Source organism: Equus quagga, chromosome 2, assembly GCF_021613505.1.
Source record: "Equus quagga isolate Etosha38 chromosome 2, UCLA_HA_Equagga_1.0, whole genome shotgun sequence".
NCBI classification, from domain to species: domain Eukaryota; kingdom Metazoa; phylum Chordata; class Mammalia; order Perissodactyla; family Equidae; genus Equus; species Equus quagga.
In genome coordinates, this window is record NC_060268.1 from 106,028,683 (window position 1) to 106,048,584 (window position 19,902).

General features: G+C 40.3%; 1 protein-coding gene across 1 annotated transcript in view; it reads left to right on the forward strand.

The window, feature by feature from the left end:
- Positions 1-19,902, forward strand: part of GNPAT (glyceronephosphate O-acyltransferase) — a 33,485-nt gene that overhangs the window by 2,135 nt on the left and 11,448 nt on the right. Inside the window, exons 2-5 of the mRNA XM_046653781.1 lie at positions 7,705-7,887; positions 14,391-14,567; positions 17,018-17,147; positions 19,552-19,679. Of these exons, the coding sequence (XP_046509737.1) occupies positions 7,705-7,887; positions 14,391-14,567; positions 17,018-17,147; positions 19,552-19,679 (618 nt within the window). The remainder of the gene's footprint in view (positions 1-7,704; positions 7,888-14,390; positions 14,568-17,017; positions 17,148-19,551; positions 19,680-19,902) is intronic.

A 19,902-nucleotide genomic window follows, 5' to 3' on the forward strand; every position in this document is an offset into this window, starting at 1 on the left:
GTAGAATCAAGGGGACTTGAGAAATGAAACTGAAGAAGTAGGTAGAGGATATTTCCTAAAGAAATTTTTTTTTTTTTTGCTGAGGAAGATTGGCCTTGAGCTACTGTCTGTTGTCAATCTTCCTCTTTTTTTCTTTCTTCCCAAAGCCCCAGTACACAGTTGTATATCCTAGTTTCAAGTCATTCCAGTTCTTCTATGTGGGATGCTGCCACAGTATGGCTTGGTGAGCAGTGCACAGGTCCGTGCCCAGGATCTGAACTGGCGGACTCCAGGCCATGGGAGCAGAGCGCACGAACCCGACCCCTGGGCCACGGGGCCAGCCTCTGAAGAAATTTTATATGTTGTGTTTACACAGCCTTAAGGTTTAAATCTTAACTTTATAGGGGACCATTTAAGAATGATCAGATTCATATTTTTGAAAGTCTAAGAAGAATATTAGGTTTCTGGCTTGGTTATTTGTGTGGATAACCTCTTTTACTTAAGTGGAGGTGATATAAAGGTGTCCGGTTGGGGAAGGAATCTGATGCGATAAGCGTGGAGGCCAATTAGGTTGCCATCTCAGTAATCCAGAGAAGTGATGAAAGCCTGAAGTAAGGCAGTGGCACTGAATCTGGGGAGAAGGGAGATGAGCAAGTTTGCATGATATTTAGGACAGTTGGCAACTGGGTGGATGATGGTGCCTTTGCTAATAGGAAATATGGGGAGGGGAGCAAGTTCAGTAAGGGTAATATAATAATTTCAATTTGGGATGTGTTTGGTTTGAGATATGAGAGCCAAAATTAGTGGTTTTTAACTTGTGGATTATCATGTCATGGACCAGATACATCACAAGGTGTTTGGGAGACATCCAGATAGAGTTAGAAATATAGTGCCAGAGCAGAAGAGGGAGGTCTGACCTAAAGATGCAGATTTGGCAGCCAAAGCAAGTAGGTTGTATCTGAAGCTAGAGGTCTGCTTGAAATCTTTCAATGAGACCACAGAATGAAAAGAAGACTGGGGATGGGTAATCATTGGTGTACCCGTGACTCGAAGTATGGCTTCCTGTTAGAGTCTGAATGAAAAATCTGGACTCCTTGCTGTGTCCTCCAAGACTCTAATAACCTGGCAACTGCTACCTCTCTGATTTTGCTAATCTTGCTCACTGGGCTTCAGCCATGCTGGCCTTCTGTTTCGGAGACAGTAAGTATGGTCTGTGCTCAGAGTGCTCGTAGCCCCCTCTGTATGGTATGCTGTGTTTTACCAGAATTTTACATTGCTGGCTTTTTTTATTATTGAAGTCCCAGCTCAAATATCACCTCCTCAGAGAGGCCTTCCCCAACCATTCAACCTAAAGCAGCTTTCCAATCGCTCTTCCTCATTAGTTAGTCTATTGTCTTTCTTTATGTATTCTCTTTCCACTGTTGTGCTGCAGTAGCGTTGTACTGGATCTCAAGGCTGATTGTTGAATTTCTATGAAGTTTGCAAGCTCATTATTAAAACACAGCCATTATTAAAAATTGTTATATAAATTTACAATTAAGTAAGTTCTGTAAAAACAAAAGTAATAAAAACTCAGCACTTCCTAATTATTTTACTAAATGTTCCTATTGTCTATGCAATGTTTGCTGTCATCATACTGTAAAGTGGAAATCCTGTATAGCAATGGTGACTCCACATCTCTCCCCAACTCCATGTTCATATTGATCGCTTGAAATCTGCTGTGATGGGAGTATATATACTACAGACACTGGCAAATGCTATAAATTAGGACTCCTCCATAGTTAAGCATTTCCCAGCACACTACTGGTGGTGTCCCTAAGTCAACTTAACTTGTTTGTTTGTTGTCTGTCTTTCCTTAAGGGAGTGTCAGCTCCCTCAGTTCACATTCTTTGTCCACCTTGTTCTTGCTGTATTCTCAGCCTGTAGAACAGTGCCTGGTACGTTGTGGGCTCCCAGTAACTGTCTGTCGAATGAATCGATCGTCTAGAGCAGTTGAAAGAGAGGTATAAGGAGGGGCCTGTTTAGCTATCCATCGGGAGAGGGCTGCTGTACACATTAAGACAGGGAAAACAAACAGTGGGGAAAAATACTTCACCAGAATCTTCTTACTTGCGCTGTTCTTTGTCTTGTGCTCCTGGGTGAGTAGCTGTGTCAGTATATTTATTTTGTGATGGTAAATACTTCTCCAGCATGGTGTAGGGAAGGCCGCTTAATGAGCAGAAGCACTCAACCCTGGCTGCGTGTAGGAGTCACTTGAAGTACTTTTAAAAATAATTCTGATGCCCAGGTACCACTCACAGACCAAATCAAAGAATTTCTAGGGGTGTCTGGGCATCAGTATTTTTTTTAAAAGTACCTCAGGTTATTTTAATGTGCAGCTTGGGTTAAAAACCACTGGATTAGACATTGGGTTGGGGCCAAATTGGGAGAAGTTTGAGCTTTAGCCTGTGAATATTGGGGAGCCATCATCAACAGGGTTCACAAAGTGGCTTCATTCAGTAAGTTATTTTTTCATTCTATAAGCAGTGATTCAGTTCCTTCAAGGAGCTGGGAATACAAAAATGTATAAGACACATTACCTACTTAGACAAGAAGTTCACAGTCTTGTAGGGGAAACACCAAATACAAGTTTAATGAAGTATTTTATTTTATTTATTTATTTTCTTTTTTGAAGAAGATTAGCCCTGAGCTAACAACTGCTGCCAATCCTCCTCTTTTTGCTGAGGAAGACTGGCCCTGAGCTAACATCCATGCCCATCTTCCTCTACTTTATATGTGGGACGCCTGCCACAGCATGGCTTACCATGCGGTGCCATGTCCGTACCTGGGATCCGAACCAGCGGACCCCAGGCCGCTGAAGCGGAACGTGTGCACTTAACTGCTGCACCACTGGGCCGGCCTCCTAATGAAGTATTTTAGATGCTGTCATGAAAATGTACTGAGAGTTCAGTAAAGACTCAAGGAGGAAGATGACCAGTTCTGTCTAGGTTAAGGAGAGAGTTGGGAAGTGGTACACAAAGGAGGTGAACAAGAGCTGTGGTTGACAGCTAAGTGTTTTCCTGGCAAACAGTGGGGACAGGCCATTTGTAATTGCCCTGTCTCAGTAACTGGTCCCACCATGCACCTGGTAACTCATAAAAGGGACTGTGTCTGTCTTGATCACCACTGTATCCCCAGCACATACCATAATGCCAAGCATGTAATAGGTGCTCAAATATTTGATTCATGAATGCCATTCTTAGAGATAGCAACTTAAACAAAGATTTGGGGAGCCATGAGCTATAGTTCGTTTGGGGAACTACAGGTCTTTGTACAGCTGGACTGCAGAAAGGGGGGAAATGGTAGAGAGGCAGTTGGTGGCCTGGGGTCGTATGCTAAGAAATGTGGACTTGATCCTGGTGATAGCAGAGAAGCATGGAAGGATTGTAGATGACCATATTCAGCAAGCTTTTCAAATTATATGTGCCAGTTGCTCTCCCTTATGGGTTCTTGTCCTGAGGACTGGCTCACACTGCCTCCCTCATACATATATATCACCAGCTGATCCTTTTCCCACGCCCAGGATCACTAAATGGGAAGTCTCTAAGATCCCTTTTATCCCTAAAATTATGTAATTTATTATGGTAGTTTGTTGCATTCCACCAAGTCTGAGCCCATATAACTGTATATTACTTTAGTAATGAGAAATGTGACATTTGAGAAGGTTCTCCAGCCTTATAAGCAGGAGTATGTGCTATGTTACAATGACTGCAGTTTTACACCAGAATTCTAGCAGTTAGAAGATTTTTCCTTTATATATTCTCTATACTTTATGTCTGTGGGCATAAAAATGTTCATGTTTGCATATTCACATGTTTTGCATCCTACCCTTTTATATTGAGACTCCCCATAAATGCTCTTGCCTCTATTTATATTCTCATTGTGCCTAGTTGTGGTCTGAGTTTAACATTCTGTATTTTTTTATTACCTCAACATTCAGTCCTTCAATTATTGACCAGTAATGCTATATTCCAAACATGGGTAGATGTTGCAAATACAAAGAGGGCACAAACTGTCCTGTCCTCAAGATAATCACATTTAGTAGGGAGACAGACATGGAAACGATTACAGTGTTATGGGATATGTACCATAGTAGATATATATACAAACAGTCCCCAGCTTACGATGGTGCTTGCAATTCTACACATTCAGTGGAAATCGTACTTCAAATTTTGAACTTTGATCTTTTCCCGGGCTTGCAATCTGCAGCACGATCCTCTCTTGTGGTGCTGGGCAGTGGCAGGAAGCCACAGCTCCCAGTCAGCCCCACAGTCATGCAGGTAAATCGCCGATACACTGGTAACCATTCTGTTTTCACTTTCATACAGGATTCAATAAATTACATGAGATATTCAACACTTTATTATAAAGTAGGCCTTGTGTTAGATGGTGTCGTCCAACCGTGGGCTGTTGTAAGTGTTCTCAGCATAATAAGGTAGGCTAGGTTAAGCTATGATGTTCAGTAGGTTAGGTGTATTAAATGCATTTTCTTTTTTTTTTTTTTTTAAGATTTTGTTTTTCCTTTTTCTCCCCAAAGCCCCCCGGTACATAGTTGTGTATTTTTAGTTGTGAGTCCTTCCAGTTGAGGCATGTGGGATGCTGCTTCAGCATGGCTTGATGAGCGGTGCTGTGTCCGCACCCAGGATTCAAATTGGCAAAACCCTGGACCACCAAAGCAGACCGCGCAAACAACCACTCGGCTGCAGGGCCGGCCCCTCAAATACATTTTCAATTTATGATATTTTCAACTTACAATGGGTTTATCAGGACATAATCCCATTGTAAGTGGAGGAAGATCTCTGGTAGGTAAAAAAAATCCTAATGAGGAAGGCAGCGTAATACTGTCTGGGGAACTCAGAGTTTTCACAGAATAGTGTTGCCTAAGCAAGGATAACAGAGGAACAGAAGAGCGTTCCAGGCAATGAGATGAGCGTGTGCAAAGGCCCAGAAGCATGTCAACAAAGAACTGTATTGGGAAAATGCAAATCACTCATTGTGGAGTGGACTATGAGCGTGGTGGGCAATGAGTCTGGAAGGGAAGGAAAGGCCAGGTCCTGGAGGTTCTCATATAATGCCAGAAGTGGCTTGGGTCTTATTCTGGAGGAGGTGGGGAGTCATTTAAATATTTTAAGCAGGGAACAATCTGGTCAAAACTGTGTTTTGAAAAGAGCACATGGCAGCATGAAGAAATGATTCAAAGGGGTCAAAACAGGCAAGGAGACCAGTGAGGAGGCTACTGTGATAAAGAGCACAGGCTGGACGCGTGAGTGAGGATTCAACATGATACGTTCTTAAAGGCCGTGTTAACAGGATTGGGTGGATTGGATTTGTAAAGGGTGAAGGAGTAGGGGTGTAGAATGATGCAAAGTGATGTAGATGGCTTGGTGGTTGCTGGTGGAGATTTCAGGAAATAATCAAGTTGTAGGATTGTGTAGGGGAGGAATGAGTTCAGTTTTGGAAAGGCCACGTGTGAAGTGTTTGCAACTAAATATGTATATTGAGAGCTCAGATGGGAGAAGAGATTCAGAAGCATGCATAATGAGTGTTTCAAACCAGTTGAGCAGGTAGAGTACTCAGCACACTGTGTGGAGTGAAGAATAGAGGGTTGGAGATATTAGCATGTTAAAGGAAATGGGAGGAAAGAAGACATATTTATAGTTTGGGGGGAAATTTCCCCCAGAGTGAGAATCACTGGATTAGAGAAATGAGGTCTATTTTCCGCTGAGACAGGGGAAAGTCATCTATTAAAAACCAAAGTAGGAAAATTTCAGGGTTGTTGGAGGTAGAGAAAGGAAGGAGCACTTGAGAATGGTGTCATGGCATAGAGAGGTCCAGCAGGATGAAGCCTAGAAGGAGGCCAGAATGTAATGATTAACTTCAAGAGACGTAATAATTGTTGTGGCACTTTTTGTAATAGTGTGAATGAAAAATAATGCAAATGTCAAACACTAAAAATAATGTTCTGGAGGGCCAGCCCCATGGTGTAGTGGTTAAGTTCAGTGTGCTGCACTTTGGTGGCCCAGGTTCGCAGGTTCAGGTCCCAGGCATGGACCTACAACACTTGTCAGCCATGCTGTGGTAGTGACCCACATGTAAAGTGGAAGAAGATTGGCACAGATGTTAGCCCAGGGCTAATCTTCCTCAAGCAAAAAAAGGGGAAGATTAGCAACAGATGTTAGCTCAGGGCTAATCTTCCTCAGTAAAAATGATAATAATAATAATTATCTGGAAGAAACTTAAATGACATGGAGGAGTGTTTGTGACATTAAGTGAAAAAATCAGGTGGCAAATCAAAATGTACGTGTGGCAGGTAGAGGGAATGTGTCTACATCATAGAAAAGCATTCACTAAAATGGTCTCTGGATCTTTGTATGACAGGTGATTTTAATTTTCTTCTCTGTGCTTTACTCTATCTTCTAAATTTGTACAGTGAACATATATCACTTTGGTAATTAGAAAAAATTAAGTTAACAGAACATAAAGGTGAGTATGCACCTACTAAAATGTTTTAAAACAACATTTAATATAGGAAAGTACCCATAATGTAATTGGAAAGGCAAGATAAACTTTATTTGGTGTGGCTCATGTCTTGAATTAAAAAAATATGTATTTCTGTAGCTATGAATGAAAAAAAATAAGGAAACTAATAAGTGTTAAGAGTAGTTATTCCTGGGGTGTAAAATTATGGGTAGTTTATATTTGCTTGTTTGTATGTTTCCAAATTTTCCATAATTAAACGTGATGAGGAGTGTGGGAGGGTGGTTGTTAGGATTAAGGTGTGTGAAGCCATAGGCTGGCGTCTGAATCGTGTCTCTGCCTGTTGGGAGCTCTCCCTTAGGTGAGTTAGTTCACTTCCCCATGCCTTGGTTTCCCCACTGTAAAACAGGAGTAATGATGACAGCTATTTCATAGGTTTGTTGTGAGGCTTGTTCCTGCATGTATGTAAAGTTCTTAGAATAGTGCCTGACGCTTAGTAAACAACCATGCCTGTTAGCTATAATTATTATTATTATTGCTACCATGTCTTTTATAATCAGAAAAACAAACTCTTAAGAAGTAACAATGCAGAAGTCGTTGGTAGCCTGATAAACAGCAGTTTCTGGGGCTTGTTGGATACAAGCTGAATTGCAGTGGGTTGAATGGAGATAAAAAAGTCATCACAGCAGATACAGACCACTCAATAGGTATTTATATGGGAGCACTTTTTTCTTGAGTGAATTTTCCTTTTGTTTGCACCCAGGTAGTTTTATTTAATTTGACATAGTTTTGAGTTTGTAATGTATGCTTTGATTTAATTTTTAAAGCTAAGTAGAAGAGGCAGACAGAACAAGTTTATCAATGTGATTGATGAAATCTTGTAAAATTGTTCAGATTACTCTAGAGTTTAATATCTCATCTTTACTCTCTTTGTTAACTTTCCCAAAGGGGTACTAGCTTTACAAAGATAGCAATAAGAAATATAATAATAAACTATTATGATAATTCAATATCAGTTTGTTGATCCTAATTATCACACATTTCTTTTTCTTAGTATATGAAAATCTGACACTAGAACACTCTGCTCTTGTTCATATGTCATAGAATAAAAATTTTGGCAAAGATGAAACCTTACCAATGTAGTCCCTAATCTGTCTTAATTTATTTTACAATATGTGCATTCCTTTCTTTCATTTGCCTCATCCACAGAAGGAGCTCAAAAAGTGGGATGAGTTTGAAGATATTTTAGAGGAGAGGAGGCATGTCAGTGACTTGAAATTTGCAATGAAATGCTACACACCTCTTGTCTATAAGGGAATTACTCCTTGCAAGCCAAGTGATATTAAAAGTAGTGTTCTCAATTCTGAAGAGGTCCATTATGTCATTAAACAGGTAAGTAAGTGAGTCCCTCTTGAACCATAGCCAGATTTGTTCGTTGTCAACAAGTTCTTTCTCTTCTTGATTCTCTGAATTTATTTTGTTATGTCTAACAAATCTTTTTAAATTTTGCTATATTCAGCACATTCATCAAATGTTTATCATATTTATAATGTATGTTGGCCTCTTTGCTAGAAACTGGGGGGTTTCACAGTGAGCAAGTTGAACAGAGTTCTTGACCTCTTAAATGCATAGTCTGAGAGGGGATGATGGCAGTTGTACACTCTGTTGGAATGAAATATGATACAAGACGTGCTAGTGGAAACCCAGTGTGCAGGGCACTGATTCGTTATGGGGCAACTCATTCTGTGTAGGGAATTAAAGAAGTGATTTTTAAAATGAGGTGTGAAAGGTGATTAGGGTTTTTCCAGGTGAAGTGGGTGAAGAAGAGTGTTCCTAGCAGAGCAAATAACTTTTCCCCGGGTTTTCAAACCTCACTGCACATTAAATTATTCAACGAGCTTTCAAAATTCCTGTGCATAGATCTTACCTCCATACCAATTAACAGATGGTCAGGGGAAGGAGCCAGGCATCAGCAGTTTCTAAAGAAGCTCAGTTGATTCCAAAGTATAGCCAAGTTTGGGAACCACCAGCTTATTTTAAGGACTAGCAAACCTGCATATTCATGGTACTGAAAATAATTCAATGTGGCCAGACTGGAGAGAGCAAAGAAAGGTAATGGTAAGAACTGAGACTGGAGAGGTTAGCAGGGCCACATCATGAAGGGCTTTTTACACCAGATAGAGGAGTTGGATTTCATGCTATTTACAGTGCAAAGCCATTGAAAGGTTTCAAACTGGAGTGTGGCATGATGCATTTATGTTTTAGAAACACCATTCTGCTAAAACTGGAGACAGGAAGTCTGTTTACATGCTCTTGCAGTAATCCCTTTGTGGGATCATAGTTGCCTGGACTGGTAAGTGGTTGTAGAAACAGAGAAATGGACAGATTTAAGAGATTTGAGAGGTGGAGTGGACCTTATTTAATGACCTTTGGGTGAGTGAAGTGAAGGGAAGGAAAGCATCAAGGATGATAGAGCCGTTCACTGAGACAGAGAACTTGGAAGAGGGAATGGCCTTGGGAAAGAAGCTGAGTTCTGTTTTGGACATGTCACTTGAAGACATCAAGATAGAGGTATTCACTAGGCCCGATTAGAGCTTCCTCTTGGCTGGCCCTCCATGTCACATTGTCTGCACCCTCCCATGCCTTGAGGTTTACCTCTGGAGATCTTGCTTCTTTGACTTTTAACTGGAGTTTAGTCAGATTTATGGCCTCAGGAACGTTCTTTATCTCTGTTCTCTGTTTTCTTCTGATTTGGATGACCTATGCTCCTAATCCTTTTGTTTTAATCTGTCTATCATGATTTATCTTGGAGAAACTATTAGTCTTCTCTTGACCTATTTCATAAGTGAATTCAAGTTTCCTCATCAGTTAGAAGCTAAAGACTGGTTCTCAATACTGGCTCTTTGTTAGAATCACCTGAAGAACTTTGGCAAAAAGTTAACTATTATTATCCACTAGTACGTGAACACCATGAAGGCAAGAATTTTTCTCTTTTTCATTAATATTCCTAGTGCCTAGCACAAAATACGTGTTCAACAAATATTTCTTTAATTAGTGAATGAAAAAAATGCTTGGGTCCCATCCACAGAGATTCTGACTTAATTGGTCTGGGGTAAGACCCAGGTATCTCCTTCCTTTTTTTCCTTCTTTTTTTTAAAGTTCCCCAAGTAATTCTAATGCACAGCCAGATTAAGTGTGACTGACTTAAACCAGGGTTTCTCAGACTTGGCTGTACTGCTCAGGAAAATCATATCATCTAGCTAGATTGGAATTGTCACAAATTCATGATTATGCAACACAACTGGGACCTCTGTGTTACCCAGTAATTCTTTGTTTTCCTAATGAATTCTCTCCCGTTCTCCAAAATGGTAGTTTCAGTAGCCACTTTCTCCTTGGACCGCCCACCCTCCCTCCTCCTCTTACTCTCAATAGATGACTTTTCCTACATCACGAAGAAAATTTAAACCATTATATGAGAACGTTCTCAACTTCCTGTGATCAAGCTACTAATTTACCAGCATGTAATACTCATCATTTTCTTCTTCCCTCCTTTTAAAATGGAAGAGGGATCCTCTTCTTCTGTTTGAGTTTAATCCCTACCCTCCTTCTTTGCTCTGAATTCCGCTTCCTTCTCCTCAGTGACTATGCCGTCTTGTCTCTCCCTTCAAATGTCTTCAATTTCTTCCTCTTTATTAGCTCTTTACCATCAGCATTTAATACGCTTACTTCTCTTTCAGCTTTAATAGACCTCCTTTGACCACATTCCTTCTCTCTTTATTAGCCAGCTCTCCCTTTCCCACTTCTGCTCTCTCCTACTCTTTGAAGAAATTGGCTGTGTTGTCTGCGCTTATTGCCATACTTCCTCACCCTTCATCAACTGCTAAACTCATTGGAATCTGGTTTCCAACCCTTGTAATAGCTCTTTCCAAGATTGTGAATGATGCCTTCCTTAGGGCTAAAATCAACCTTGTTCAAATCCTTGCCAACCTTTGGCACACTGTCTCTCCTTTCTTTCCATGACACCGTACTCTCCCTCTTACCTACCAAGTCTTTTTGATCTTTCTCCAGTTGTCTTTATGGGCTTCTTTGCCTTTGCCTGTCTCTCTAAATGCGGCTATTCCTCAAGATTTTGTTCTAGCTCCTTCTTACTCTACCCACTCACTAGGCAGTTTTACTTATTGCTAGAATTTTAAGGTTTTAAAAAAAATTTTTTCCTTACGCTGATGTCTTCTTATAGTAATATCACTATATAATAATGTATTATAAATAAATAATACATCATAATGTAATTTAAAATGTAGATAATATCTATTGCTTCAGCCCAGATCTCTTTTAAGTTTCATATCTATATTTTTAGACGCCTGCTGGAATATCCACTTGGAAATCCGAAAAGCACCTCAAATTCAAGATGTCTAAATCAACTCTTTGACCCTCCCGCCTCCACCCTTGTACCACCTACATTCCGCACCCACCCGGTTTTCCCTCTCTCCAAGAATGGCGCCTCCATATGCTAGCCGCTCAAATCGGAAAATTTGGATGCCGTCTTCAACTTCTTGCTTTCTTTAGATGTGCTGTCAGTCACTCAGAGCTGCTGATTTTCTCTCCTAAATAGCTCCTCTTGTCTGTTTCTTTCCACCTCTGCTGTCACTTCTCTAACGCAGGCTGCCTTAATCTCACAGAATGCAACAGCAGCCATCGAAGGGGGTTTGGGCCAAAGACACATGTGATTACTTTTGCATTTGAGAGACCACTCAGGTTTGTGATCTGGAGAATAGACTGGAGAGGGACAAGGAGTTCTAAGACTATTCCTGATTTTTTATGTCTTATCTTAGATTTCCAGGAAGAGGGATCTAGAGGGACAGGCATATCTGTTGGGACAGGGAGAAGCCCAGTTGCACAGAATAAGAGGTCAGGTCGTTCCCTCCTTCTCTGCTTTCCTCCCCTCTCAGAGAAGGCATTCCTTCTGAACAAACCAGCCTGTTCGCGTGTGTTCCTCATCTATCTAATTCCTTCAAATTCCCAGGGGTCTTGTTTTTCCTACACTTCAGCCTTCTCCCCTGGCTCATGCTGGCATGAGCATTTTCCATCTGGAGGAAGGTCCTCTCTTGGCTACGTATTCTTTCCATTTAATGTTCCATTTCTCTCTTTCCCTCCTCAAAAGTGTAGGTTGTCCTCTTTTCCCATTCATGTCCCAATTTTAGCAGATTGCTGAAACTCATGCAGTATCTCCAAGTGACCCAGTCCAAGGGAACATTTTAGTCTTCATTTTATCTTTGACTAATAACTGACTATGTCAGTTATTGTTGGACACTTTCTTCTCCTTCAGGATCTCTTACCTTGACATTTATGAGATCATACATTATAGTTCTGCTCTTACGTCTTCCTTGTTTATCTCTTTCATAAGTTCTTCCATCTGCCTAATAAGTGTTTCTCTGGGTTGAATCCTCACCCTTCTTAATCTTCCTCTCTGCAGTCCCCTAATTCATTTTATCCATTCTCATCATTTCAGTTTCCTTCTATAGTCTGATGATACTCAGTCAATATCTCTAGCCTTGGCTAGATTATTCGGGTTCAGACATCTGTCTCCAACTGTCCTATTCCCTGCTGGACATCTTAATTTGTATGTCCCACAGACACCTCAAAGTCAGTATACCTGCCTTCTTAATCCCTGCACTGTACTGCCTTCTCTCCGTGATCTGTATTCCCTATTTCAGAGGATGGCCCTACCATCCGCTCTCTTGCCCAAAATAAAACTGAGCATCACCCTACCCTTTCCCATCTCTTCAGCACCTCTTATTACCTTTGTTTGGGCCTTTTGTGTCTCTGGCCTGAACTATTTCAAGTTATCCGACTGCACTCCTTCCCTAGGCGTGTTTCCTGAAATCCATCCTTCCCACCAGTCATCCCTTGATTCCTCCATTTTCCCTCTGTCTAGTTCTGCCCTCTTCCTATCCAGCCTTGGTTAGGATTATCTGAATAGCTATTTCACCAACATCCTTAATTCTCCTGTGCCCCAATCTGCCTTCCAGACTGCCCAGGAAAAAAAGCAGTCCAGCATCTGTGCCGGTGCACCTTCTCTCTTCGTATAACCAGGTCCCTAGCTGGCTGCTGCCAGGGGGATGGGCAGAGTTACGCAGATCGATGCTCTTCAAGCTCAGGATCCCTCTTACGTCAGTCCCTTTTCTAGTGCTGCTTCTCCCTTCCTTCCCCGCAGCCCTACCAAACCTTCATGCAGCCTTAAGCTGTTATTAGACCCTACCTCTCTTGCCACTAGCAAACAATCATTTATTTTTCTTTGGGTTAATGAAAAATAGTAGAAATTATCTTCCTCAAATTCCTGTTCCTTGTCTTCAAATGTATCTGTGTCTACACCCATTCCCATGTATGCTTTTTGAGTCTAGGCTCAGAGACAAGGCTTCTGTTCTCCTGGTCAAGGCTAACCACACATCTGTCTTGAGGCCATCCCTTTTAGCCTCTTCTATGACCTTCTAGTAGGCATCCTGTCCCTTTCCTGGATCTTCAGCCTTTCGTTCTCTTCCCTTTAAACACCTCCAAGGCCACTGAATAGTACAGTTAAAAATGGTTACAATGGAAAATTTTATGTATATTTTATCATAATTTCAAAAAATGGGATGATGATAAAAAAACAAAAAATAGGTCCAAGGCTTTTCCAACTTTGGAAAGCATTTTTGCTTTACCTGCTATCCCCCCCTCCTCATTTGGACTTTTCATTACTCATTCTGTAGCTACTGTCTTTACTCCCCCACTTCCTGCTTATTCAGTCTTCAGTCCATTTGTATGTTATGTGGGTTATCTTCTGACCCTATTACTAAACCTTTCTTGCTACATCACTGTTTTAGATAACTTTTGAGTAAAATAAAGAAATACAGGTAAAGAGGAAATAGTTTATCCTAGTCCCACACCTTTGAGCCTATTAAATCGAGCCCTCAAAAAGTTAAGATATGGGGCTGGGGAGAGGATGATTGTACACTTGTGAATGTACTAAATGCCACTGAATTGTTTACTTTAAAGTGGCTAATTTTGTTATGTTAATTTCGCTTCAATTTTTAGAAAAAGAGGAGATACTTTTTCACTGCATGTAACTGGGGAAGTTGGGGCTCCAACATCCCATCCTCTGATGTTCTTTCTGTGCCTCATCCCAAACAGAGCATTCTCTTTGGGGAAGGATGAATATTATTTATTACTTAGACTTTACTCTTTTCAAAGTGCTTGTTTAGAGGAAAGTTAAAAGGATCAAATTAGACTTCCTTGAGAACAGAAACTGTGACTTGTTCATCTCCAGGCCCTTGACAGTCCTGGTACACTGCCAACATTTTGTTCTCGTAAAGATGTGGGATGCCATATGAATAAAGAGAGTTCCCTTGTGAGATCACTGATTTCACTAATTACCCTGTGATAGCGTGGGGATCTTTGTACCACTGTCCTATATATCTGATACCCTGAATGGTTATTTCAATATAATCTTGTATTTTTACCTTGTATATTACCTTGTAATAGCATTGAGCAAGCAGTGAAGTACTGCAACAGTCTACTGAAAGAAACTACTCAATGCGTGTTCTGGGACACTAGATCATGGGCAACAACTTATTTTAGAGAATTTGGATGTAAGCTCATTAAATTAAATGGAAAGGTGAGATGTTTTCTTTAGTCTAAAATGCTATTATAGAAACTGATGCTCTTCGAATTTCTAGTCCTTAAATGTGTCTAAATAGTATCATGTATCCACTTTTGTTATGTTGGAAAATAAATTATGTGAATTTGAGGAGAAAACAGCATTTTTAAGTTATACAGTATTGATCCATTTGAATCTCAGTTAAATGAGTTCTGGCCCCTTTTTTTCCAGAAATTTATCCCTGCTTTCCTTTTCCTTTTAGCTTTCCAAGGAATCCCTTCAGTCGGCCGATGTCCTCCGAGAGGAAGTTTGTGAGATCTTGGATGAGATGAGCCACAAACTGCGACTGGGAGCCATCCGGTTTTTCGCCTTTGCCCTGAGCAAAATATTTAAACAGATTTTCTCCAAAGTGTGTGTAAATGAAGAAGGTATTCAGAAAGTAAGTATTGCTTGTTCAAAAACAATCTCTTCCTCAACCCCTCACCATGTAGTCAACTCAAAGACTGACTGCACTAGGTGAGCAGGCCCTAATCGTCAGGCGTCTGGTCTGGCAGAAGAGGCTCTCCCTTTCTGGAGGCTGGTGTCTCTTCCCTTGACCTGCAGACCCGCAGGCTTCAGACTGCCACACTTAGTCAGGTGGGACTGACAGACTAACCTGATGTCAGATGTTCACAGAGTTAAAGAAGGAATAGAAAGGGTTTCCGTCTATGCTTCACTTGGCTTCTCCAACATTTTCTTTGTCCTTTCCTCAGCACTTTGGGGTGCTTTTCCTATAAACAAAGATGTTTCCTTATGGTGCAATTATCAAATTAACATTGATATAAGCAAATTAACATTGATACAATACTACTAATACAGACCTTATTCATAGTTCCCCAGCTGTCCCAGTTATATCTTAGGTAGCAAAAGAATATCCTACATCGCATGTTACACTCAGCTTTCATACTTCTTTAGACTCTTTTCATCTAGAACAATTCCTTAGTCTTTGTTGGTGTTTCGTGATATTATTTTTGAAGAGAACAGACCAGCTATTGTATAGTGTCCCTTGATTTGGGTTTGAGTGATATTGTCTCAATATTAGATTCAGATTGTGTTCCTTTGGCAGGAATGTGTCAGAGTGATGTTGTGTCCTTCTCGGTGCGTTAGATCAGGAGCACATGGTGTGTTTGTCCCATTACAGGTGATGTTCCCTTTCATCAGTTGGTTAAGGTGGTATTTGTCAGGTTTCTCCACTGTAAGTTACTATTTTTCCCTTTGTAATTAATAAGTATCTTATGGAGAGATATTTTAAGAATGACTCAGGTCCTGTTTTTCATCATACTTTCCTCCACTAGTTTTTATATCCACAGATGTTTTTTGCCTGAATCAGTTCTATGCTAATGATTGCCAAATGGTGATTTTTTAATTCCATCACTCCTATTATTTAAGTTTGCTTTTTCTGTAAGGCAGAGGTTTCCTCATGAAGATTATTTTTATTCACTTATGGGGTTTTTGGGGTTTTTTTTGCTAAGGAAGATTTTCCCTGAGCTAACATCTATTGCCAATCTTCCTCTTTTTGCTTGAGGAAGATTCGCCCTGAGCTAACATCTGTGCCAGTCTTCCTCTATTTTGTATGTGGGTCACTGCCACAGCATGGCCGCAGACAAGTGGTGGAGGTCTGCACCTGCGAACTGAACCTGGCCACTGAAGCATAGTATGCCAAGCTTAACCACTAGGCCACAGGGCAGGCCCCCTATTCATGTGTTTTTTGTTTTTCCTTCTTCCCCCCAAAGCCCCCAGTATGTGGTTGTATATTTTAGTTGTGGGTCCTTCTAGTTGTGGCATGTGGGGTGGCTGCCTCAGCATGGCCTGATGAGCAGTGCTAGGTTCGTGCCCAGGATCCTAACTGGTGAAACCGTGGACCACCAAAGCAGAACACACAAACTTAACCGCTCGGCCACAGGGCCGGCCCCCCATTCATGTTTTTTAATACTTTCTTTTCTCTTACTCGGAAGCTCCTACCTTCATTGGCCTTTGTCCTCATGCTTTTTAATGTTTTGTTTTTATTCAGTCATTTACTTTACTTTCAAAGACTTCTTTTTCCTCCTACGACTATTTTTAGGTTGCTAACTTGCTCTCTGGATCTCTGTCAAGGAATGTTTGCTACAGTGTTTTGGGCCAGGGAATGTTGGCTGGCCATGTCTTAACTGATCACAAATTACCCTGCCTTGGTTAATTATATTGAAATTTCAGGAAAACAGATAATTCATTGATACTAGTGAATATTTTTGAGATTTACAGCCTGAGGAATGTATCTGGACGCTCAAATGCGTCCCTCCTAACTATATGGCATCCATCACCCTGGCAGTGAGTCAAGTGTATAAATAGAGAAATACAGTTATTCTCATTTGTCCAATAATTCATAGATTCTTTTTTAGTCTCCCCAAGAGAAGCTTTGTTCTGTCTTACTATAGACAGCCAGTCTAGTGCAACAGTTAACAGTTCACTTTTTAATTCAGAGACTTCCCAGAACTGCCATTTATTAGATGCATGGACCATGTCACAAACAAGGAAGCTAAGGCTTAGGCCTTATTTACAAGTATGTGGTATTAAAGAATGCATGCAAAATGCTTGGTAGGTAAAATGTTTAATATGGTGCCCAACTAATATTTGTTAGTGATCATCACTACTATTGTGATTCATAAAAATATACATTTTTAAAACTCTTGCATTGTGTGGGATTGTTTAATTAGAACTCTAAAATAGGCTTTGTGTGTCTGGTAGGGGAGGCTGACAAACATGGTTAGTATTCCCTCTGTGCATATGCATGTCCTTCCATTTTCTGACTTGAGATATGATTTTAATGATGTGAAAACTGAAATTACTGAAAATGTAACATTTGTTTTAAAGCTGCAACGAGCCATCCAGGAGCATCCGGTTGTTCTGCTCCCTAGTCATCGAAGCTACATTGACTTTCTGATACTATCTTTCCTCTTATACAACTATGATTTACCTGTACCGGTCATAGCAGCAGGAATGGGTAGGTACCGTTTTTCTACTTTTTTTTAATTAGAAAAGTTAAAATGTTCACTGGAATGATTTTAACACTACTGAGGTATTTGAAGAAGGTGATAAAAAACACCTCTCCCGTCTTCCTTCCAGTCCAGTGTCTAATAGTTTGGATTATGTCCTCTATACTCGGCTTTCCTGTGCCTAAACATAGATAAGCGTATATGCTCATAGGGGTTTTGGTTTAAGTTTGAAAAGTGAGATTATACTGCCTATACGTATTACCTGCCTTACCTGCCTTTTGCTTCTTTTTAATTTGATAGTATATCAATGGCTATTTCTCTAGGTCAATAAATGGATCTAACTTTCTTTTTATATGTTTTTAAATTGTGGTAAAATACACAAGACATAAAATTTACCTTCTTAACCATTTTTAAGTGTTCAGTTCAGTGGCATTAAGTATATTCACGTTGTTGTGCGACCATCACCACCATCCATCCACAGAAGTCTTTTCATCTTGCACAACTGAAACTCTGTTCCCATTAAATACTAACTCTCCATTCTACTCTCCCCCTCAGCCCCTCGCAACCACCATTCTGCTTTCTGTCTCTATGGCTTTGACTCCTCTAGATACTTGTATAAGTGGACTCATCCAATATTTGTCCTTTTGCAACTGGATTATTCCACTCAGCTCACAGTCTTCAGGGTTCATCCATGTTGTAGCATGTGTCTGAATTTTCTTCCTTTTTAAGACTGAATAATATTCCATTGTATATATAGACCACATTTTGTTTATCCACTCCCCTGTCAAATGGATACTTGGCTCGCCTCCACTTTTTGGCTGTTGTGAATAGTGCTGCTATGAACACAAGTGTGCAAATATCTGTTCTGAGTCTCTGCTTTCACTTCTTCCAGGTATATACCCAGAAGTAGAGTTGCTGGGTTATATGGTAACATTATTTTTAATTTTTTGAAGAACTGCCGTATTGTTTTCCTTAGCAGTCACACCATTTTATATTCGCAGCATCAGTGCACAAGGGTTCCAATTTCTCCACATCCTCACCAACACTTATTTTCTGTTTTTTTTTTAATAATAGCCCTAATGGGTGTGAAGTGGTATCTCATCATGATTTTGATTTTCATTTCTGTAATGATTAATGATGTTGAGCATCTTTTCATATACTTGTTGCCCGTTTCTATTTCTTCTTCAGAGAAATATCTATTCAAGTCCTTTGCCCATTTTTAAATTGAGTTGTTTGTTCTTTTGATCTTGAGTCATAGGAGTTCTTCATATATTCTGGGTATTAACCCCTTATCAGACGTATGACTCACAAGTATTTTCTCTCATTCCATGAGTTAACTTTTCTCTCTGTTGATTGTGTCCTTTGATGCACAGAAGTTTTTAATTTTGATACAGTCCAATTTATCTGGTTTTTTCCTTTTGTTTTCTGTGCTTTTGATGTCATATCCAAGAAATCATTGCCAAATCCAGTGTCATGAAGCTTCTTTCCTATGTTTCCTTTAAGAGTTCTGTACTTTTAGGTCTTGGATTTAGGTCATTGGGTTAATTGTTGTATATGGTGTAAGGTAAGGGTCCAACTTCATGTCTAACATTTTTGATAGCTATATATTATTCAGCCGTGTAGATGTATCATAATTTACCAGTTTTGCTGTTACAAACAATTTTACAATATATTTTTATGTTGGTGCTTTTATTTTTGTAAGATTGATTCCTAAAAGGAGGATTGTTAAGGCAAATAAATTGTTTATCCTCTCCCTTTCAAGAGAGCCAGGAAAGCTGGGATTCAAGCATACACCTTTGTTAATAAATGCAGTAAACAGTGAGGTAAAAACCGCCAGAGACTTTAAAAGCATTTTCATCTGTAGAGACGTGTGAGGAAGTTATTTGAAAATTAGGGAAAATGAAAAGGACTGTTTTAAAACTGATGGTAAACTCTTCTTCTCATTCTGGACTTGCTTTATTTAAGCTGTGCCACTAAAAGAAGGTTGATATTTTTACCTGATAGGTAAAAAAGAAAGGTGAGAGCTGGTTTGGCCTGGCTATCCAGAGCATGGGGGACTCATGTTGGTCTGTCGTCAAGTTCATCAGCAGTCCTGACTAAAGAAATTGGCATGATGACGTTGTTGTGGTTCTCACAGTGCCTTCTGTTGCCCCCCACCCCCACCCCAGCTGTTCTGGTTGTAGGTCCAGAGGTGTGCGTGGGAAGGGCACAAGGTAACCTCCCAGCAAGCAGCTGCCCAGAGTCCCTTCTTCTCCATCATTCTATGAGATGTCTCTTTTTAGGAATTTTAAACTCAGAGAGTATAAGTATAAATATCATAGGGGTGTTTTACTTACATGAAATTTGAGTTTAGATTTTTATAGAAAGTTTCAGTATCTGCCAATAAATATTAACCCCGTCTTTATTTTCCAGACTTCCTAGGAATGAAAGTTATCGGTGAGCTGCTGCGGATGTCAGGGGCCTTTTTCATGCGGCGCACCTTTGGCGGCAATAAACTCTACTGGGCTGTGTTCTCCGAATATGTAAAAACGATGTTACGGGTAAATGCAAATAATTACCAAGTACTTTCAAGCTGTGTTTTCTTTTCACTGAAGTTTGCCATAAGATCTTATTTAAATTCTTAACTTCTGAATGACCGCTCAGCTATTTTTTCCCTTCAAGGAATGTGCATAGGCTCAGCAGTCTGTTTACTCTGTGCAACTCTCTTGTTCAAGTTTCACTGTGAGCAGTGTTTGTTCAGAGGGCTGGGGAGGGGGCGGGGAA